The sequence below is a fragment of the Poecilia reticulata genome, chromosome 15 (assembly GCF_904066995.2).
Source record: "Poecilia reticulata chromosome 15, P_reticulata-male-v2, whole genome shotgun sequence".
Classification (NCBI taxonomy): Eukaryota; Metazoa; Chordata; class Actinopteri; order Cyprinodontiformes; family Poeciliidae; genus Poecilia; species Poecilia reticulata.
In genome coordinates this window covers 29684765-29704917 of record NC_088844.1, presented here as the reverse complement: position 1 = coordinate 29704917, position 20153 = coordinate 29684765, and the positions used below count along the sequence as shown (strand labels likewise).

The 20153-nt window shown below is 47.3% G+C and overlaps 1 protein-coding gene across 1 annotated transcript in view; it reads right to left on the bottom strand.

The window, feature by feature from the left end:
* hectd2 (HECT domain containing 2) overlaps positions 1-2521 on the bottom strand; it is a 40400-nt gene extending 37879 nt beyond the window's left edge. Inside the window, exon 1 of the mRNA XM_008430125.3 lies at positions 2031-2521. Coding sequence (XP_008428347.1) covers positions 2031-2111 — 81 coding nt within the window. The 5' untranslated portion in view covers positions 2112-2521. The remainder of the gene's footprint in view (positions 1-2030) is intronic.
* Positions 2522-20153: the final 17632 nt, after the last annotated feature.

The following is a 20153-nucleotide window of genomic DNA, read 5'->3' as shown; positions in this document are numbered from 1 at the left end:
AGCGCTGGTCCGTCTCAGAGGAGTCACAGACACAGACTGGCTGTAATGAAGCTGTTGATGGAACCGGACCGGACCGGACTGGTGATGCAGCTGGTCGCCTGGGTGACGGTTTGTCTTCAGGACTTCAAACTGATCAGTTGTGATCAATCAGTTTGTCTCAGAAACCTGATCGGTTCATGATTTATCAAATTTACTAAACTCCTTCAGTCATGTTTACTTTTAATAATCTGCATAAAAACTTCTATTAAAACAACCAGAATTATTAAAACTTCAACGTTAATATCCTCAAATATTATTTGATCAATCAGTTTTCAGTATATTATTTAATGTTCCGATCAAATTCAGAGGAAGTTTTAATATTTTAACAGTTTATTCATAATTTATTCTCCCATTTCAGGATATTTATGTCCCTGATGTGTCATCAAGATTTAAAAAGTTACAGTTTCTAGGGGTGCAGGGGGCAAAGCACAACCCATGTATTGAGGCCTTGGTCCTCGTGGCGGTGGTCACAGGTTCGATTCCCGGTCTGGTGACATTCGCTGCATGTCTTCCCCCTCCCTCATTACCCTCCTTCCTGTTGAACTACTTTCAAATAAAGGCCACTAGAGCCAACAAAACCTTTAAAAAAAGTTACAGTTTCTAAACGGCTAATGTCTGAAGGTTCCTGTAAAGCAGCAGACTGCAGGCTGGCTGCCGCAGCAGACAGCCTTACTAACAAACCGGATCAGTTTACCGATGACGCAGAGAGAAGCTCAGCATGTCAAATGATGAGCAGCTCGTCTGTAAAGCAGCGGACTGCAGGCTAGCCACCTTCTGACAGCCGTTTATTACGAACTGATAAAGGCAGAACGGTTATTTTATATTTTCTCTTGACAATAACTCCATCCTGCAAGACGACCCTCTGGGCTGAGACCGGTGGGCTTTGTCTGTTGTTTCCGAAACAGAGTCAAAGTTTTCCAGACTTTCAGCTCGACTCGCCCATATGAGGTAGTTTAGGTTTAACTCTGAAAACATAATGAAGGTTTCTTCAATCGTTTAGATCGAAGTGGTTCTGATCGGACCCGGTCAGAACCACAGGAAGGATCGTCATTAAAATCTGCATGAGATCAGTGATGATGAGAATCATCTCCTGGATTTCTGGTTTTTAACCTTCAGCAGGTCAAACGTTCTGGTTCTGGTCGGGAATCAGCCTCTGCTTCAGCAGTGGAGCAGAAGTTTGTTCAGTTTGTAACATGGATGAAGTGGATCAATCCAACCTGATGAGGTCATGAGGTCTGAATCAGAACCATCAGAGAAAAATCCTGGATCCAGACGGCGGAACAGAGTCCGAACTCAGCCAGAGGTCCAGACCGGTCAGATTATTAGGCTGGTCGGAACTAGTTCATGTTCATAGTTCACCACCCAATTCGAACAGGTTGTCAGATCCGTCAGATTAAGGTTCTACTGGAGATCCAGTCTCCTGGTTTGGACCGGTTCCGTTTTCACCAACGACTAAAACATCCAGGAACCGAACGCTACGCCACGAACGGGCCAGAAGAATCTGTTTAGATCCATCCATCCATCAGAACCGCCTGAAGGTGGAGATGCCTTCAGCTCTGAGCTCTGGACTGAGGCGGATGACCGGAGAGCTGCCTGATGACGTCACGGGCGTTACGTAAAACACAGACTGAGCTGACTCAGCAGCAGATCGAACCCGGAGTGATGCTCCAGGTCAAATGGAGGAAAACTTAAACCCAAAAAACAAGATGAAAAGTGTGATGTCATGTTGCATAGCTGTTTGTGTTTCGCCTCTAATGTCTTATTCTGCAGGGAAGTGATGCTTTTAAATGAAAGCAGAGGGAATGACTGACGAGCAGTTAGAGAAAATGTCCTGACAAAACAAACAAGAACTTCTGCGAACTTTCAAAAACTCTCAAGTTCACGATTCTTCTCATCCTCACCCACGTCAGGATCTACCAACTGAAACATCTGGCCAGAAAAACCCGAAACATTTCTGACATCAGACGGAGAGAAAAGGAGGGTTAGCTTACAGGAGGAGAGCTGGTGTAGATGGGTGGAAGCCTCTCTCTTTCCCTCTCAACTCCCGACAGAGCAGAATGTTCTCCATCCATCCTGAAGAGTGGAAAACGTGTTTTTCCTCCGTGGAAAGTCTCAGTCCTCAGCTGCGCCTGCGGTGCTGCTCCTCACAGGGCTGCGCATGTTTTCCCCGCAGATGTCCGCCTCTGCGCTCCGCAACCAGGGGAAATCAGGGAGATTCACATCCTACAACAAGCGGAGTGAAATCTCCCTTCGTCGGACAGGTGAGATGCCCGTTACGCGCACAGCCTGACGCGCAAACGTCTCCAAACAAGCAGGCTGCGCGTAAAAGTCTGGCGTGGATCTCTCCAAACAGCGGGAGCGCCGCGGGAGAAAGTTAAAAACAGGTTCTAAAAACGTTAAAGGAAAGTTTCTACCCGCTGCGTCTGCGCTTCTTTCTCTGCTTTTCTGCGTCGTCGGTCGGGGAGGCAGCCCAGCAGCGAGCCGGCGCCATGTTTGGAGGAGGAGGAGGAGGATGAAGAGGAGGAGGCGCCTGGAGACCCAGCGTCACCAGCAGAGAGAGGGGGGAACAGGATTCAAAATAAAAGAGCAAAACTGCTGCAAGGGAGAGAAAAACTCATAAAATCTGTTAAACCATCTGAAGGGGAATCCAAACATAACAGAGGGAAATGAAAACTTACCGAAACAGAACAAATACACTAAAAAACAACCGGTAGGAAGAAAAGTGGTGGGATTTATACATTTCAATCATTTATTTTTACTTAGTAAATAAAATTAATTTCATTTTGGAACAGAGTTTTTAAATGTACCAGAACCAGCGACAGTTTTTGATATATGCCATATGGGCAGTTGCCCAGGGTGGCAGAAAGACACAGGGCGCCCAAGAGCTATAAAATTCATTACAATATCTGCTGAGTCAGCTGGGAAGAAATCAAATGTTTAGCATTTTAACTGGTTAGGAGAGAAACTTTAAAGGGGCCTGCTAACGTGTAAGTATTAGCATATAAGCTAAAATTAACTGAGCTGTTCAGTAGCATGTGGGCTATCACTGTCTTGTTAGCTAACATTGACTGCCTCTGTTCAGTATGATAAACTTAGCTATTATATAAAAATAGCTGAAATTTGTATTTTTACAATAAGGCTAATGCTAGCATGACAGCTATTACCAGCATGTTTACTACTCCATTTAGCTTGTATTAGCTAAATGCTAATGTTTGCTAAAATGTTATCATCAGTCTCTGTGCTTTCATTAGCATGTTGACCTATTAGCATGTTGATGCTCCCGTTAGAGTGTGTTTATCTCCAGTCTGGCTTTTCTTTGGTTTATTTAGCTGCATTTTATTCTGACAGTTTTCACAGGAAGTGGAGACTTTAGTTTCCTCCAGCTCTGGTTCTGTAGCCTCTGTGTCACTGCTACAATTTAACTCCTGGACCCGTAATTAGTGAGAAACAGAATCCGGGCTTTAGGCCAACTCTTTCGGAACATAAAGAAACTGAAGGGCTTCTGTTGTTGAAGCCCTCAGTGTGTGTGTGTGTGTGTGTGTGTGTGTGTGTGTGTGTGTGTGTGTGTGTGTGTGTGTGTGTGTGTGTGTGTTTCCCTGTAATGTTCACGTCGTCATCCGTCTGGTTTCCCTAAAGCTCCAGTGTTTCTGCAGAAAGTTGCTATAAAATCCGATTTTACGACGTTTGTTTCCAAACCAGCATCAGGTTGACCAACCCGCTCCGATCCGATAAAACCCGGATGGACTTGGACCTGAGTTTGGATCAGTTCCTCTGGTCAGCAATCAAAGCAGCTCTAACAGAACCCGAAGCAGACGGGCCTTCCTCTTCCTCCTCTTCCTCAGTCTGGAAGCTGATTTCTACCGTCGGGGGTAAAATGGCCGCAGCGTCTTCATCCACAATCCAGGTTCTGAGGTTCTGAGGTTGATGGTCCATCCAGATGGTTCTGAGCTCAGAGAACCGGACACCACCTCTGGACCAGGTCAGCATCATGTCTTCTCTGCACAACGTTTGCATCATCTCTTTGTTGACATTTTAAAATTCTGGATCTTTGATATATAAAAGCTTAAAAACATCAGATGAAATTTGCATATCACAAAGAATTAGAATTAGTTATGAACTACGAACAAGTTTTCCTGAATGGATCCTAAAGATTGTGATGGATTCTCCTCATTGACAGCTGTTACACACTGAAGAGGTCAAAGGTTAAATTCTGATCCTGAAACATTGTGAGCAGAGGGTCCAGATTCTGGACAGAATCAGAACTGAGCTTCAAACTCGTTAACATAAAATCTGAAATTTTTATTTTCTCTGTTTGAGATGTTCAGTTCTGGCTGCTTGACCCGGTCCGGTCCAGTCCGGTCTGGTCCAGTCCAGTCCGGTCCGGTCCGGTCCGGTCGCCCTGAGCCTGAGCTGGGTTTGTTTTCGGAGCGGAGGCCCGGTTCAGCAGCAGACACGTGGTGCTGGTCCAAACCCAGATGTGCTTTTTGCATCAGTCCAGAGATTTTTATGGCTTCTGGGGCTCAAACTCAACTCTCTCTCTCTCTCTCTCTCTCTCTCTCTCTCTCTCTCTCTCTCTCTCTCTCTCTCTCTCTCTCTCTCTCTCTCTCTCTCTCTCTCTCTCTCTCTCCTCTCTCTCTCTCTCTCTCTCTCTCTCTCTCTCTCTCTCTCTCTCTCTCTCTCTCTCTCTCTCTCTCTCTCCTCTCTCTCTCTCTCTCTCTCTCTCTCTCCTCTCTCTCTCTCTCTCTCTCTCTCTCTCTCTCCTCTCTCTCTCTCTCTCTCTCTCTCTCTCTCTCTCTCTCTCCTCTCTCTCTCTCTCTCTCTCTCTCTCTCTCTCTCTCTCTCTCTCTCTCTCTCTCTCTCTCTCTCTCTCTCTCTCTCTCTCTCTCTCTCTCTCTCCTGCGGTTCTGTTCTCCCAGTGAATAACACACCCTGCTGGGAGCCTTGGTGTTTGGGACCCAGCAGAACAGAACCCAGCGGGTCGTCGGGCCGCAGTACTGCAGGTTGAACTGGACCTGCTGCTTTCTGCTGGAGGAGTCAAGCAGTGTTGCATTGTGGGTCGTTATGTAAGAGTTAAACAGCTTCCTCTGCTGATGAAATGAAGAAAACCTGATGTCATCGAACGCGGCTCAGTTGGGGAAGAACAAAAGATTCTTTGAGCCCAAACTTTGGATGTTTCACAATCCGAGACGCCGCCTGGTTTCTGCTGTTGGCTATGGAGAAAAACTGAGCAGGAAATTTGCAGATTTAAACCTTCAGACCATCCAGCTGAGGAATTACAGGACTGAGCTTTAACTTACTTATAATAAAACAAAGATATTCAGTGAATAAGAAAACTTCAGTGTTTTACTGCTGGGTATTTTTCACCATTAGATGTTTCTACTGGTAGCTGAGCTGGTTTAATGGAAATGAAACATTATTATCAGTTCCAACATAAACATGTTCAGTCATGATGCTCTTTTCCGTTTAGAATCAAACTGATGTTTAACAACTCATATTATTCATAAGAAATATTTATAAGCTTTATTCCAGACAATTTGCATGATATAAATGAGAACTTGTTCAAGTTGAATGGTGAACTATGAACATGAACCAGTTCTGAACAAACATGAAACAAACACAGACAACTTATTGGAAAAATGTGAGAACAGGATTATGAATAAATCACAGATTAATCTGATGAAACATCACAGCTGTTTGGATCATTACCGTCGCCAATGCTAATGCTAATGCTAACGCTAATGCTAACGCATTGTGCGCATTTCTTCTGATTCTTCGCTCCTCCCATTGTGAGAAACAGGAATCGTGCGCTGTGACGTTTTACAGTATTTATACCAAATTCATGTCAAACGTCACAAATGACGCCATATTGTGGATTTTAAAGGAGAAAAACTCAGTTATGTTTTTAGCCTCACAGCTCAGCTGTACTTTGCTGCAGAAACATAATTCAAAGGTAAAAATGACTCAGAAAGATGAACTTTAACCTTCTGACTGCATGTTGATCTGGTTTACAGTTTTTATTCTGCTTTATGTTTCATCATTTTTGGAGATTGTGCAGCGGCCTGATGTCCCTGTAGATTCTGTTGTTTCTTATTTCATGTTCTGTAGTAAACATTTTCATTATGAAAGGCGTTTCTGCTGCTTTCACCCGGTGAGTTTCCTGCTGTGAGACAAACAGTTTTCTGTCCAATCAGGTCGGAGTTCAGACTCGTTCAGGTTCCAGCTCTGATTCTGCAGATCTCTGGTAAAAACACTCAGAAAACTGGATCCGTTTCCACGACAACCTTCTCGCTCTGCGCTGCCAAAAATGTCTCGGCACAGATTTCACTTTCCTCACAGAGGCTGTTTGTCCGAGGCCCAAAACGGAGCCGTGAGCTCGTTCTCAAAATGAGGTCACCATGGCAACCAGTGACTCAGCATGAATGCATGTAGTGGTGCTGTGGGATTCCTCCTGGACTTCCTGGATCCTCCTGGAGGAACCAGGAAGGTTCTGATGGGATCCTGAATGATCCTCCTGGATCTGCTGTCTTATGAATTCACCCTGCAGACATTTTAGAACTCAGTTTCTTTGTGTCTCTCCTTAAATTTGTGTCTTTCAGGCAGATTGTAGGGTGAGTTTTATTTTTATTTTTATTTCAGTGGAACGTGTTTGACTGACTGGATGCATCTGATCCGGCCGGCTGGAGCGAGGCAGCTTCCCAGAGCCTCACCTCTTTCTTTTTAGACCAAAAACAGAAAAAAGAGACAGAAAAACAAAGAAAACATGAAGGTTTAAGGCTGAAGTGACTCTAAACGCTGCAGGTTTGGCCCGTAAAGATCCTGATCTCCACGGATTTCATCCACTAGAAAGAAACGTCTCTGCAATAAATCACTAAGTTTATAGATAACAAAAAAAGCTGCAAGAGTATTTTAAGATCGAAAAACATTTGATACTGTTGATCACAACTTTATTAACTAAACTTGAAGTGGATCAAAAGCTCCTTACAGAATCAGAAACAGGTTGTGAAAATAAATGATCATAAATCAGCAACAGGGAGTCAGAATTAAATCATTTATCATGTTTATTACTGACACACACAAAGTAATACAATCATTTAAATTTGATGCAACCATCGCCTAAAATGTGCAGCAGGTTATATAAATGATTACAACAGAAACAAACTAAGACTGATAAATTATTAAAATCTACTGTTATGAAGAAGCTGGTGAGGAGTTTACAACTGGAAATCCACAAATAAAACGTAAAACAGAAGGTTTGGGGGAAACTTTAATCACAAAATCTGATGGAAACAAACTGGTAAAATATTCTGTTTAGGATCTAAAATCTCTAAAACTTCATTTTTACTGAACCGGTTCTACTTTTCAGAACTTTGTCTGGTTTGGGTTTTGATCCCTGAGCTGCTTCATCCTGCCGTTCGAGAAAGAGGAGGAAGAGGAGAGAGAGGAGGAAGAAGAGAGAGGAGGAAGCGGAGGGAGAGGAGGAAGAGGAGGGAGAAGAGAGAAAGGAGGAAGAGGAGGGAGAGGAGGAAGAAGAGAAAGAGGAGGAAGAGGAGGGAGAGGAGGAAGAGGAGGAAGAAGAGAGGAGGGAGAGGAGGGAGAGGAGGAAGAGGAGGAAGAAGAGAGAAAGGAGGAAGAGGAGGGAGAGGAGGAAGAAGAGAAAGAGGAGGGAGAGGAGGAAGAGGAGGAAGAAGAGAGAGAGGAGGAAGAGGAGGGAGAGGAGGAAGAAGAGAAAGAGGAGGAAGAAGAGAAAGAGGAGGAAGAGGAGGGAGAAGAGAGAAAGGAGGAAGAGGAGGAAGAGGAGGAAGAAGAGAGAGAGGAGGGAAAGGAGGGAGAGGAGGAAGAAGAGAAAGAGGAGGGAGAGGAGGAAGAGGTAGTGGTTGTCAGGAGGAATATTTGGGTTGATTCATAGCAACCACTCCAAACTGCTGGAGAGAGAAAAAAGCAGGACCAACATCTGGAGAGGCAGGACGTCTTATTCAGACCGTTTCAGAGCAACACACACACACACACACACACACACACACACACACACACACACACACACACACACACACACACACACACACACACACACACACACACACACACACACACACACACAGGCCTCCCCTCAGAACAGTGTGGAGCAGTGGAGAGGTTACTGTAGTTCAACTGGGAGGAGGAGGAAGAGGAGGAAGAGGCTGGACCCGTTTCCAGTACATGCTGGTGATCATCTGGACCAGAACCAGGAAGTCGGAGCTGATGGGATCACAGCTGGAGTTCATCTGAAATATTTCACTTCATATCTTCTGAATACAGCAGATTCACCTAAACGTGATTTGAACTCTGACCTTCCTGCAGTTCGTAACTCCCTGTCATGTTTCAGGCGGCCAGCAGAGGGCGCTGCTCACCAGCATGACATCGGAGTTTTTCCACCTCATCGGAAACTTTCCATCATTATTATTGGCTTGAGGACAGGAGTGAAGGAGACGGATCAGACTTGATGTGTCGGGGTTCTGCTGAAAGGCTGTGATCCGTCAGTATCCTACCTGATGCAGAGTGAGGAAACAGACATCACTCCTCCAGCTGGTGACTCCATTAGCTCTGATTCTCACTGTGTTGAGGTTTAATGTTAAAACACACCTGAATCACCTCAGAGTGTTTTAATCCTGCTGGTCAGAAACACATGACATGGTTTTATTTTACCAACATGAAACAGAAACACCTCCTAACCCTGAACCCCACAAGGCTCCCGGATCCGAATGCGACTCAGAGGAAGAGATTCTGGAAGTTCTGAGGTTCCAACATCAGACTGACCAAAAGGATTTGGAGGTTTCGTTCTGATGTCCAACCAGAACCAAGCTCCATGAATCCTCCCAGATGGATCAGAAGATCTCATCCAGGTGTGGCTGTAAATCTGAACTGATTCCTTTTAAAGATCTGAACTGATTCCTTTTAAAGATCTGAACTGATTCCTCTTAAAGATCTGAACTGATTCCTTTTAAAGATCTGAACTGATTCCTCTTAAAGATCTGAACTGATTCCTCTCAGAGATCTGAACTGATTCCTTTTAAAGATCTGAACTGATTCCTCTCAGAGATCTGAACTGATTCCTCTCAGAGATCTGAACTGATTCCTCTTAAAGATCTGAACTGATTCCTCTCAGAGATCTGAACTGATTCCTCTTAGAGATCTGAACTGATTCCTCTTAAAGATTTGAACTGATTCCTCTTAAAGATCTGAACTGATTCCTCTTAAAGATCTGAACTGATTCCTCTCAGAGATCTGAACTGATTCCTCTTAAAGATCTGAACTGATTCCTCTCAGAGATCTGAACTGATTCCTCTCAGAGATCTGAACTGATTCCTCTCAGAGATCTGAACTGATTCCTCTTAAAGATCTGAACTGATTCCTCTCAGAGATCTGAACTGATTCCTCTTAAAGATCTGAACTGATTCCTCTCAGAGATCTGAACTGATTCATCTTAAAGATCTGAACTGATTCCTCTCAGAGATCTGAACTGATTCCTCTTAAAGATCTGAACTGATTCCTCTCAGAGATCTGAACTGATTCCTCTCAGAGATCTGAACTGATTCCTCTTAAAGATCTGAACTGATTCCTCTCAGAGATCTGAACTGATTCCTCTCAGAGATCTGAACTGATTCATCTTAAAGATCTGAACTGATTCCTCTCAGAGATCTGAACTGATTCCTCTCAGAGATCTGAACTGATTCCTCTCAGAGATCTGAACTGATTCCTCTTAAAGATCTGAACTGATTCCTCTTAAAGATCTGAACTGATTCCTCTTAAAGATCTGAACTGATTCCTCTTAAAGATCTGAACTGATTCCTCTTAAAGATCTGAACTGATTCCTCTTAAAGATCTGAACTGATTCCTCTTAAAGATCTGAACTGATTTGACATGTTCGGGTTTAACTTTCTGACCCACATGCAGAATCAACAGAGTCCAAGTGAAGGAACTGGTTTAATTTGTGGCTCCCTCACACCTTTCTGCTGCCAGAGGTCAGCAGGCTTTGCGCTGGCGGTAACGTTCCTCCTGGAGAGCCTGAATCCTTCCTGACTGGAACGGAAGGTTTCTGTTTTCTCCTTTCCTTCCTCCAGTCTTTCTCTGCCTCAGGTTTTGTTCTGAATGAAGTTCCTGGTGTTGCTTTGTTCTGAAGCAGAACCTCTTTGGTGTTTCTGCTGATTGGTTCTGTTTGTTGGATCATCTGAACCTTTATTTTGCTTTGCTCCAGCAGTTTGGGGCTTTTTAGAGTAACATATTTTAATGAGTGCTGAGTTTCCAAAGAAATGACACAGAGATGGATGTCAGATGAAGAACCAGGTTATAAAATCCTGTAAGACTTCGTTCACATCAGCCCTGTTGGTCCACTTCAATCGGCTCCAGTCCGTTTGTCTTTAAAGTCCGGTTCTTCTGGTGTGGATGTGGAACCAAACTCTGACCGAAGAACTGAACTCTGGTCGTCCCGTAAGCCTCAGTCTGGGTTCGGTTCAACCAAACTCTGGTGCACATGTGAACGCCAAGCGGACTGTAGAGCGCTCCAGAAACAGGAAGTGAAATGCAACACAAGGCATTCTGGGTAAAAAAAAAGCAAACCACAGCAACTGAAAAGGAATTTTGATACCAAATCAAGCCGAGCCAATCAGATTATTAGATGTGAATTTTTTCCTTCTCAGAGATTTGAAACGAGGTTTTCATCTGATGTTCTCCTTTCTGTGTCGACCGGATCCAGTCGACCTCGGAACCAACGTGTTGCCAGGTTGTAGCTCATAGTTAGAGCCTGACCAGTAGCTGCGGTTTTCCAGATGGACGTCCTCAGATTAAACAGAGGAGTCTGTGTGTGTGTGTTCTGTGTCCCGGTGTGTCTCTCAGACATTTACTGCCTCTCTTTGCCACCTATTTACGCCTGTGTGTCCCGCTGCTGCAGAAGAACGACCTAATTAATGGCTCTCACTGGAGGTCCAGGCAGTCTGAGAGAGTCTGAGGAATCCGCCGGGCCATCTGTTCATACACCATCGATTCAGGGCCGAGTCACACTTAGGTCCGATTTATAACTCAGGAAAACAATAAATGTTTGTCACTGTCTTTAACAGTTTCAGTAAAATACTCATTCTTTGTTCTTTCTGGACAAGAACGAGGGTCAGACCTCTGAGGCCTCGCTTCCATTCAGCGGTACGGTACTGGTAGGTATGGGATGGTACAGGTTGGTACAGGTAGGTATGGGATGGTACAGGTTGGTACTGGTAGGTATGGGATGGTACTGGTTGGTACAGGTTGGTACAGGTTGGTATAGGATGGTACTGGTTGCTATGGTAGGTATGGGATGGTACTGGTTGGTACTGGTAGGTATAGGATGGTACTGGTTGGTACTGGTAGGTATAGGATGGTACTGGTTGCTATGGTAGGTATAGGATGGTACTGGTTGCTATGGTAGGTATAGGATGGTACTGGTTGGTACTGGTAGGTATAGGATGGTACTGGTTGGTACTGGTAGGTATAGGATGGTACTGGTTGCTATGGTAGGTATAGGATGGTACTGGTTGCTATGGTAGGTATAGGATGGTACTGGTTGCTATGGTAGGTATAGGATGGTACTGGTTGGTACTGGTAGGTATAGGATGGTACTGGTTGGTACTGGTTGGTATAGGATGGTACTGGTTGCTATGGTAGGTATGGGATGGTACTGGTTGGTATAGGATGGTACTGGTTGCTATGGTAGGTATGGGATGGTACTGGTTGGTACTGGTTGGTACTGGTTGGTATAGGATGGTACTGGTTGGTACTGGTTGGTACTGGTTGGTATAGGATGGTACTGGTTGCTATGGTAGGTATGGGATGGTACTGGTTGGTACTGGTTGCTACTGGTAGGTATGGGATGTTACTGGTTGGTACTGGTAGGTATAGGATGGTACTGGTTGGTACTGGTTGGTACTGGTTGGTATAGGATGGTACTGGTTGGTACTGGTTGGTACTGGTTGGTGTAGGATGGTACTGGTTGCTATGGTAGGTATGGGATGGTACTGGTTGGTACTGGTAGGTACTGGTAGGTATAGGATGGTACTGGTTGCTATGGTAGGTATGGGATGGTACTGGTTGGTACTGGTAGGTATAGGATGGTACTGGTTGGTACTGGTCGGTACTGGTCGGTACTGGTTGGTACAGGTTGGTACTGGTCGGTACTGGTTGGTACTGGTCGGTTCAGTGTGGTACGTTATTTCATGCTCCAGCCTATTTAGGAGTTTCCGTCAGCAGGTGCTAACGGCTAACGAGGCGTCATGCTAATGCGAGGTGCTAACGGCTAACGAGGCGTCATGCTAATGCGAGGTGCTAACGGCTAACGAGGCGTCATGCTAATGCGAGGTGCTAACAGCTAACGAGGCGTCATGCTAATGCGAGGTGCTAACGGCTAACGAGGCGTCATGCTAATGCGACGTCCAGCATTACAGTCTGTTGTAGCAAGCAGTGATGTTTTCCTGACTCCACTAGCAGCTCCACTAGCAGCTCCACCCCAACCGGGCCACTGACAAAGGCGGAGGATGGATGTTTGATGTGTTTTCTGTTGTAAGGTCCATTTGGACCTGGTCTGTTAGATCCAAGACCTCAGCAGAACTTTGTTGTGAAGGATTTGCTCTTTTTGGAAACATTTTTACTCCATCCTCTTCTTCTGTCTATAAAAGTTAGGGTCAGCTAATATTTAAAGTTTCAGATGTACATTGTAACTTAAGAGGAGCGTTGAGCGTTTTCTGCTCTTCACAGTCAGAGCAGCAGCTCAGCAGCTCCCTCTGCTGGCTGAACCCTGCAGCCAGAAACACAGGAAGGTGTGAATAAATGTTTGTTTTTATTGCAGCACAGTCTTCATGTCATTGACACCGCTGAACTAGCAGCTGTAATGAAACAAACTAATTATAAAACATTGTATTTGTGTCTCACTCCTTCATTAACATTTTTCCATTTGGTCTGAAGACAGAAAGCTGGAGCAGATGGAAGCGTCAGCGCTCAGTTTCTCTAGGAATGATGATAATTCACAGCCATGGAGACATGAAGGGAGCGGCTGCTGATCCTGATCATCTGAGACAGCCGGGCCTGTAAACCGACCCGATAACACTCAGCAATACGAGGGCAGGGGGGGGGTTCTGATAGAGGGGGTTGGTGGAGGAACTTTGATAATTATTACGATTACAGCAAAAACATTTCACAAACGTGAAAGTTTTATCTTTGATTTGATGTTTTTCAGTCCAGTTTGAGTCAGAACGCAGCGAAACGTGGACCAGAACTTCACGACTCCTTCAGTTACTGAAACATCATCCTCATCATGTGATGTCATTAAAAGTCCATCACAGCAGAACCTGGTTCCATGTCTCATTCCAGGAAAATAACCACACACACACACACACACACACACACACACACACACACACACACACACACACACACACACACACACACACACACACACACACACACACACACACACACACACACACACACCTACTCAAGATTAAGTTATTCAAGTGTCAAAGCTTCTGCATATTTTACATATGTTCTACATGGTGTCACACACACACCTGCTGCCATGAAATACCCACAGTCTCTCTCTCTCTCTCTCTCTCTCTCTCTCTCTCTCTCTCACACACACACACACACACACACACACACACACACACACACACACACACACACACACACACACACACACACACACACACACACACAGTATGTCTTTCTATTTTCACAGGGACTTTGCATTGACTTCCATTCATTTCCATAGTCTGACCTTCACACTGCAAAAACAAAACCTTATTATTACGTATTTTGTTCTAGTTTATAGTCTGAATATCTTCTTACATTTGAATTGAGACAACACTAACTTACAATAACAGAAGCTCATTTTAAGCTAATTACTTATTAATATAAATCATGAAAAAGTGGCAGTTTCACTGGCAGATTATTGTAGTTATGATAAGACATTTTTCCCATAAGTGGAATAATCTGCCAGTGGAAGTCATGATTTTCATCAGCATTAAAGCTGCAGTATGTACTTTTTATAATACTTTATTAGATATGTTGAAACTGTCTCTATGTCATATGTGCCTTTATTTTGCTGAAAAGTTACTGATAAGTCAGTTTTGTCTTATTTTAAGGTGTATTGATATTTTTGCAGTAGAAACTGAACAAACCTGGTAATATTTCGTGTTTGTGCAGTGAACCTTAAACCGAACCATTACCAGTACAAGCCTGACCCAAACCCAACCTAAACTCAAATCACCTGGCGTTTCCCAACAGGTTTTAACTTGACTTTACCTAAACCTTAATTCACACCCTGTCGTCATGGCGACGAAGCATCGCTAACCCTGAACTCCTCGTTAGCACACGCCTGAAAACGTGTGTGCTGACACTCTGGACTGCGTCGGCCGTCCAGACAGACCGACAGTCTGTTCCTGGGCTGATGAAGAACATGTGGCCTGTGAATGCTGGACATGCTGATGATGTCAGCAGACTTCAGTGGTTGTGCAAGTTAAGATGAAAATATGGCAGTAAATTCCCGTTTTAACCTCCACGGCTGTAAAAATATCTGTTTGGTTCTGGATTTAAGTGAACGTGTTTCTGAAAAGTGGCGGATTAAAGTCACAGTGAGCACCTGTCATCCCGGACAAGCCCCCAGTAAATCACAATGACCTCTGACCTGCAGCCCGTCTGCAGCCACACTGAACAGCGTCGGCGTGTTTATGAGTCACCAGCTTCAAGTGCAGTTGTTGACTCAGAACCTGAACCTGACGCTGCCTGGAACGGGCCACCAGCGTAGAACCAGCAGCTGATCAGAACCAGCAGCTGATCAGAACCAGCAGCTGATCAGAACCAGCAGCTGATCAGAACCAGCAGCTGACTGGACAGCGCCGGTCGCTACTGATGGAGCTACAAAGCAGAAAACCCAGAAATGGGCAGCAGAGATGTTTAACCCGACATTAGAACTAATAAAATGATCCAAAAGAACCAACTTATAAACCGCAGAACCTGAAAAACAAGAAAATTATCCTAGAATCTACTTATTAACTTAAATACATTCAGTAAAATACAAATTAAAGAGTTGAAATGATATAAAATAAAACAAAAAATAATTATATAAAATAAATAAAAACATCTGGGGATTTAGAGCAGAACCAGAACCAGAAGACCTGAAAGATCTGGAAGACTGAGATAACAACAGATTTTAATCTGTGATGCATAAACTAACAGGAGCTTATTGTCTCAGACAAGGACTGTAGAGCCGGGTGGTGTAGAACCGGGTGGTGTAGAACCAGGTGGTGTAGAACCAGGTGGTGTAGAACCAGGTGGTGTAGAACTGGGTGATGTAGAACTGGGTAGTGTAGAACCGGGTGGTGTAGAACTAGGTGGTGTAGAACCAGGTGGTGTAGAACTGGGTGATGTAGAACTGGGTAGTGTAGAACCGGGTGGTGTAGAACTAGGTGGTGTAGAACCGGGTGGTGTAGAACCAGGTGGTGTAGAACCAGGTGGTGTAGAACTGGGTGATGTAGAACTGGGTAGTGTAGAACCGGGTGGTGTAGAACTAGGTGGTGTAGAACCGGGTGGTGTAGAACCAGGTGGTGTAGAAGTAGGTGGCGTAGAACCAGGTGGTGTAGAACCAGGTGGTGTAGAACCAGGTGGTGTAGAACTAGATCGTGTAGAACCGGGTGGTGTAGAACGAGGTGGTGTAGAACCAGGTGGTGTAGAACGAGGTGGTGTAGAACCAGGTGGTGTAGAACCAGCTGGTGTAGAACCAGCTGGTGTAGATCCAGGTGGTGTTGAACCGGGTGGTGTAGAACCAGCTGGTGTAGAACCAGGTGGTGTAGAACCGGGTGGTGTAGAACCAGCTGGTGTCTCCACCCTCCTGGTTCTACTCAGGTCTCCAGCTGCAGCTTCTGGTTCGTCTCTCTGACCTGCTGCAGGAATCAAAGTTTCTCTGGTCTCAGACTTTCGTCCTCTGGGCCTGAAATGTTCTGCAGATTGAAGAAGGTCCACTGTGGAACCGGCTTTATGTGGCTCTGAAGGGTCAGGTCAGAGGTCAGAGGTCACCCTGATGTCTAGTTTCCAGCTGTAAAAACTGAAGCTGTGTGTTGAATCTAGATTGTTCCTCTTTTGGTCCAATGCCTAATAACTGAACTTGTTTTTTTGCTCTCTGTCTGTTTCTTGCGTCTCCAGTCGCCCTGAAACAGCTACTGGTCCTCAGATCAGCAGCAGAACAACAGAATCTTCTGCAGGGTAAAAATAACCGAGCAGCTCAGACTGTAAATAACACAAACATCATCAGGATCAGAGAGACGCTCCTCTCCTCTCCTTCCCTGACCTTCCCTGCTCTCCTGGAGCAGCAGACGGATATTTAGGTCTCATTAACGTCACAACGTGAACATCCAAGCAGGAGCGGCAGAAATAAACCAGGAGCAGATAAAGATGTTTACATGTTCTGGATCGGCCTCATCAGCGAGGCGTTCAAGGACCGTCTGCTGTTTGAGTTGGCATCAGGGCGGCACGCTGAGAGGTGCTGAGAGGCGGGACGGGGTCAGGTCAGGACGCTTCACGTTTCAGAGGAACGTCTGTCAGACGCTGGAGCAGGTTCACCTGAACAGGCTCATCCACTGCAGACACACACAGTTATCCCATTATCCTAGTGTTCAGCTACATGCTACATGCTACGACATGCTACGACATGCTACATGCTACGGCATGGATGTAGCATGGATGTTTCTCTGCTTCAGCATGTTAGCAGAGCTCTGTGTGCAATGAAGCAGCTTCACCAGCTGCATCAACACGGAACAACTAAATGGGTAACATGACATTTTGAAAAAAAATTACATTATGGAAACATCAATGTTAAACTAATTTTTTAATTAAAAAAAAATAGGTGAATGAGGTGTAGCTTATTTCACTAAACTACCAAGAAAATACTTTTTTCATCACAAAAGTCACTTGATCAACAACCAGGTGACGGAGCTCCTCTCTGGTGACGGAGCTCCTCTCTGGTGACGGAGCTCCTCTCTGGTGACGGAGCTCCTCCTTGGTGACGGAGCTCCTCTCTGGTGACGGAGCTCCTCTCTGGTGACGGAGCTCCTCTCTGGTGACGGAGCTCCTCTCTGGTGACGGAGCTCCTCCTTGGTGACGGAGCTCCTCTCTGGTGACGGAACTCCTTTCTGGTGACGGAGCTCCTCCTTGGTGACGGAGCTCCTTTCTGGTGACGGAGCTCCTCCTTGGTGACGGAGCTCCTCTCTGGTGACGGAGCTCCTCTCTGGGTGACGGAGCTCCTCTCTGGTGACGGAGCTCCTCTCTGGTGACGGAGCTCCTCCTTGGTGACGGAGCTCCTCCTTGGTGACGGAGCTCCTCCTTGGTGACGGAGCTCCTCTCTGGGTGACGGAGCTCCTCCTTGGTGATGGAGCTCCTCTCTGGGTGACGGAGCTCCTCTCTGGTGACGGAGCTCCTCTCTGGTGACGGAGCTCCTCCTTGGTGACGGAGCTCCTCCTCAATGATGGAGCTCCTCTCTGGGTGACGGAGCTCCTCTCTGGTGACGGAGCTCCTCTCTGGTGACGGAGCTCCTCTCTGGTGACGGAGCTCCTCCTTGGTGACGGAGCTCCTCCTCAATGATGGAGCTCCTCTCTGGGTGACGGAGCTCCTCTCTGGTGACGGAGCTCCTCCTTGGTGACGGAGCTCCTCCTTGGTGACGGAGCTCCTCTCTGGTGACGGAGCTCCTCCTCAATGATGGAGCTCCTCTCTGGGTGACGGAGCTCCTCTCTGGGTGACGGAGCTCCTCTCTGGTGATGGAGCTCCTCTCTGGTGATGGAGCTCCTCTCTGGGTGACGGAGCTCCTCTCTGGTGACGGAGCTCCTCTCTGGTGACGGAGCTCCTCCTTGGTGACGGAGCTCCTCCTCAATGATGGAGCTCCTCTCTGGGTGACGGAGCTCCTCTCTGGTGACGGAGCTCCTCCTTGGTGACGGAGCTCCTCTCTGGTGACGGAGCTCCTCTCTGGTGACGGAGCTCCTCCTTGGTGATGGAGCTCCTCTCTGGTGACGGAGCTCCTCTCTGGGTGACGGAGCTCCTCTCTGGTGACGGAGCTCCTTTCTGGTGACGGAGCTCCTCTCTGGTGACGGAGCTCCTCTCTGGGTGACGGAGCTCTTCTCTGGTGACGGAGCTCCTCTCTGGGTGATGGAGCTCCTCCTCAATGATGGAGCTCCTCTCTGGGTGACGGAGCTCCTCTCTGGTGACGGAGCTCCTCCTTGGTGACGGAGCTCCTCTCTGGTGACGGAGCTCCTCTCTGGTGACGGAGCTCCTCCTTGGTGATGGAGCTCCTCTCTGGTGACGGAGCTCCTCTCTGGGTGACGGAGCTCCTCTCTGGTGACGGAGCTCCTTTCTGGTGACGGAGCTCCTCTCTGGTGACGGAGCTCCTCTCTGGGTGACGGAGCTCTTCTCTGGTGACGGAGCTCCTCTCTGGGTGATGGAGCTCTTCTCTGGTGACGGAGCTCCTCTCTGGGTGACGGAGCTCCTCTCTGGTGACGGAGCTCCTCCTTGGTGACGGAGCTCCTCTCTGGGTGACGGAGCTCCTCTCTGGTGACGGAGCTCCTCCTTGGTGACGGAGCTCCTCTCTGGTGACGGAGCTCCTCCTTGGTGACGGAGCTCCTCCTTGGTGACGGAGCTCCTCTCTGGGTGACGGAGCTCCTCCTTGGTGACGGACCTCCTCCTTGGTGACGGAGCTCCTCCTTGGTGATGGAGCTCCTCTCTGGGTGATGGAGCTCCTCCTTGGTGACGGAGCTCCTCCTTGGTGACGGAGCTCCTCCTTGGTGACGGAGCTCCTCTCTGGTGATGGAGCTCCTCCTTGGTGACGGAGCTCCTCTCTGGTGACGGAGCTCCTCTCTGGTGACGGAGCTCCTCTCTGGGTGACGGAGCTCCTCTCTGGTGACGGAGCTCCTCCTTGGTGACGGAGCTCCTCTCTGGTGACGGAGCTCCTCTCTGGGTGACGGAGCTCCTCCTTGGTGACGGAGCTCCTCTCTGGTGACGGAGCTCCTCCTTGGTGACGGAGCTCCTCCTTGGTGACGGAGCTCCTCTCTGGGTGACGGAGCTCCTCCTTGGTGACGGAGCTCCTCCTTGGTGACGGAGCTCCTCTCTGGTGACGGAGCTCCTCTCTGGTGATGGAGCTCCTCCTTGGAGACGGAGCTCCTCTCTGGTGATGGAGCTCCTCCTTGGTGACGGAGCTCCTCTCTGGTGACGGAGCTCCTCTCTGGTGACGGAGCTCCTCTCTGGGTGACGGAGCTCCTCTCTGGTGATGGAGCTCCTCCTTGGTGACGGAGCTCCTCTCTGGTGATGGAGCTCCTCTCTGGTGATGGAGCTCCTCCTTGGTGACGGAGCTCCTCTCTGGTGACGGAGCTCCTCTCTGGTGACGGAGCTCCTCTCTGGTGACGGAGCTCCTCCTTGGTGACGGAGCTCCTCTCTGGTGACGGAGCTCCTCCTTGGTGATGGAGCTCCTCCTTGGTGATGGAGCTCCTCTCTGGGTGACGGAGCTCCTCTCTGGTGACGGAGCTCCTCTCTGGGTGACGGAGCTCCTCTCTGGTGACGGAGCTCCTCTCTGGTGACGGAGCTCCTCCTTGGTGACGGAGCTCCTCTCTGGTGACGGAGCTCCTCTCTGGTGACGGAGCTCCTCCTTGGTGACGGAGCTCCTCTCTGGTGACGGAGCTCCTCCTTGGTGACGGAGCTCCTCCTTGGTGACGGAGCTCCTCTGCTTCCTCCTCATCAGATCTTCGCCTCTTCTCCTCTCTCAGCTCTGATCCGTCTGCAGGACGTTTCCTTCCTGAATTCTTCCATGACGGCTGAAGGTTTGATCTGCAGGTTGGAATCTTTTTTCTCCACCTTTAAAGTTCTGTGTTCCTCTGAAGGGCAGCAGCATCAGTCAGACTCAGACAGAACCAGCAGGACGTTTGGCCCGAAGTCCAACCGGGACAGAATCAGCTGGCAGGGACAGAGGAGTCCTCTGGAAATGTCTGAAAACAGTGACTGATGAAACAAACACACCTGGATTCATGTCTCCTTTTCTATTCTGCTTCTTTCAGAGGTTCAAAGTTGAGTTAAATCAGCTGGCAGAC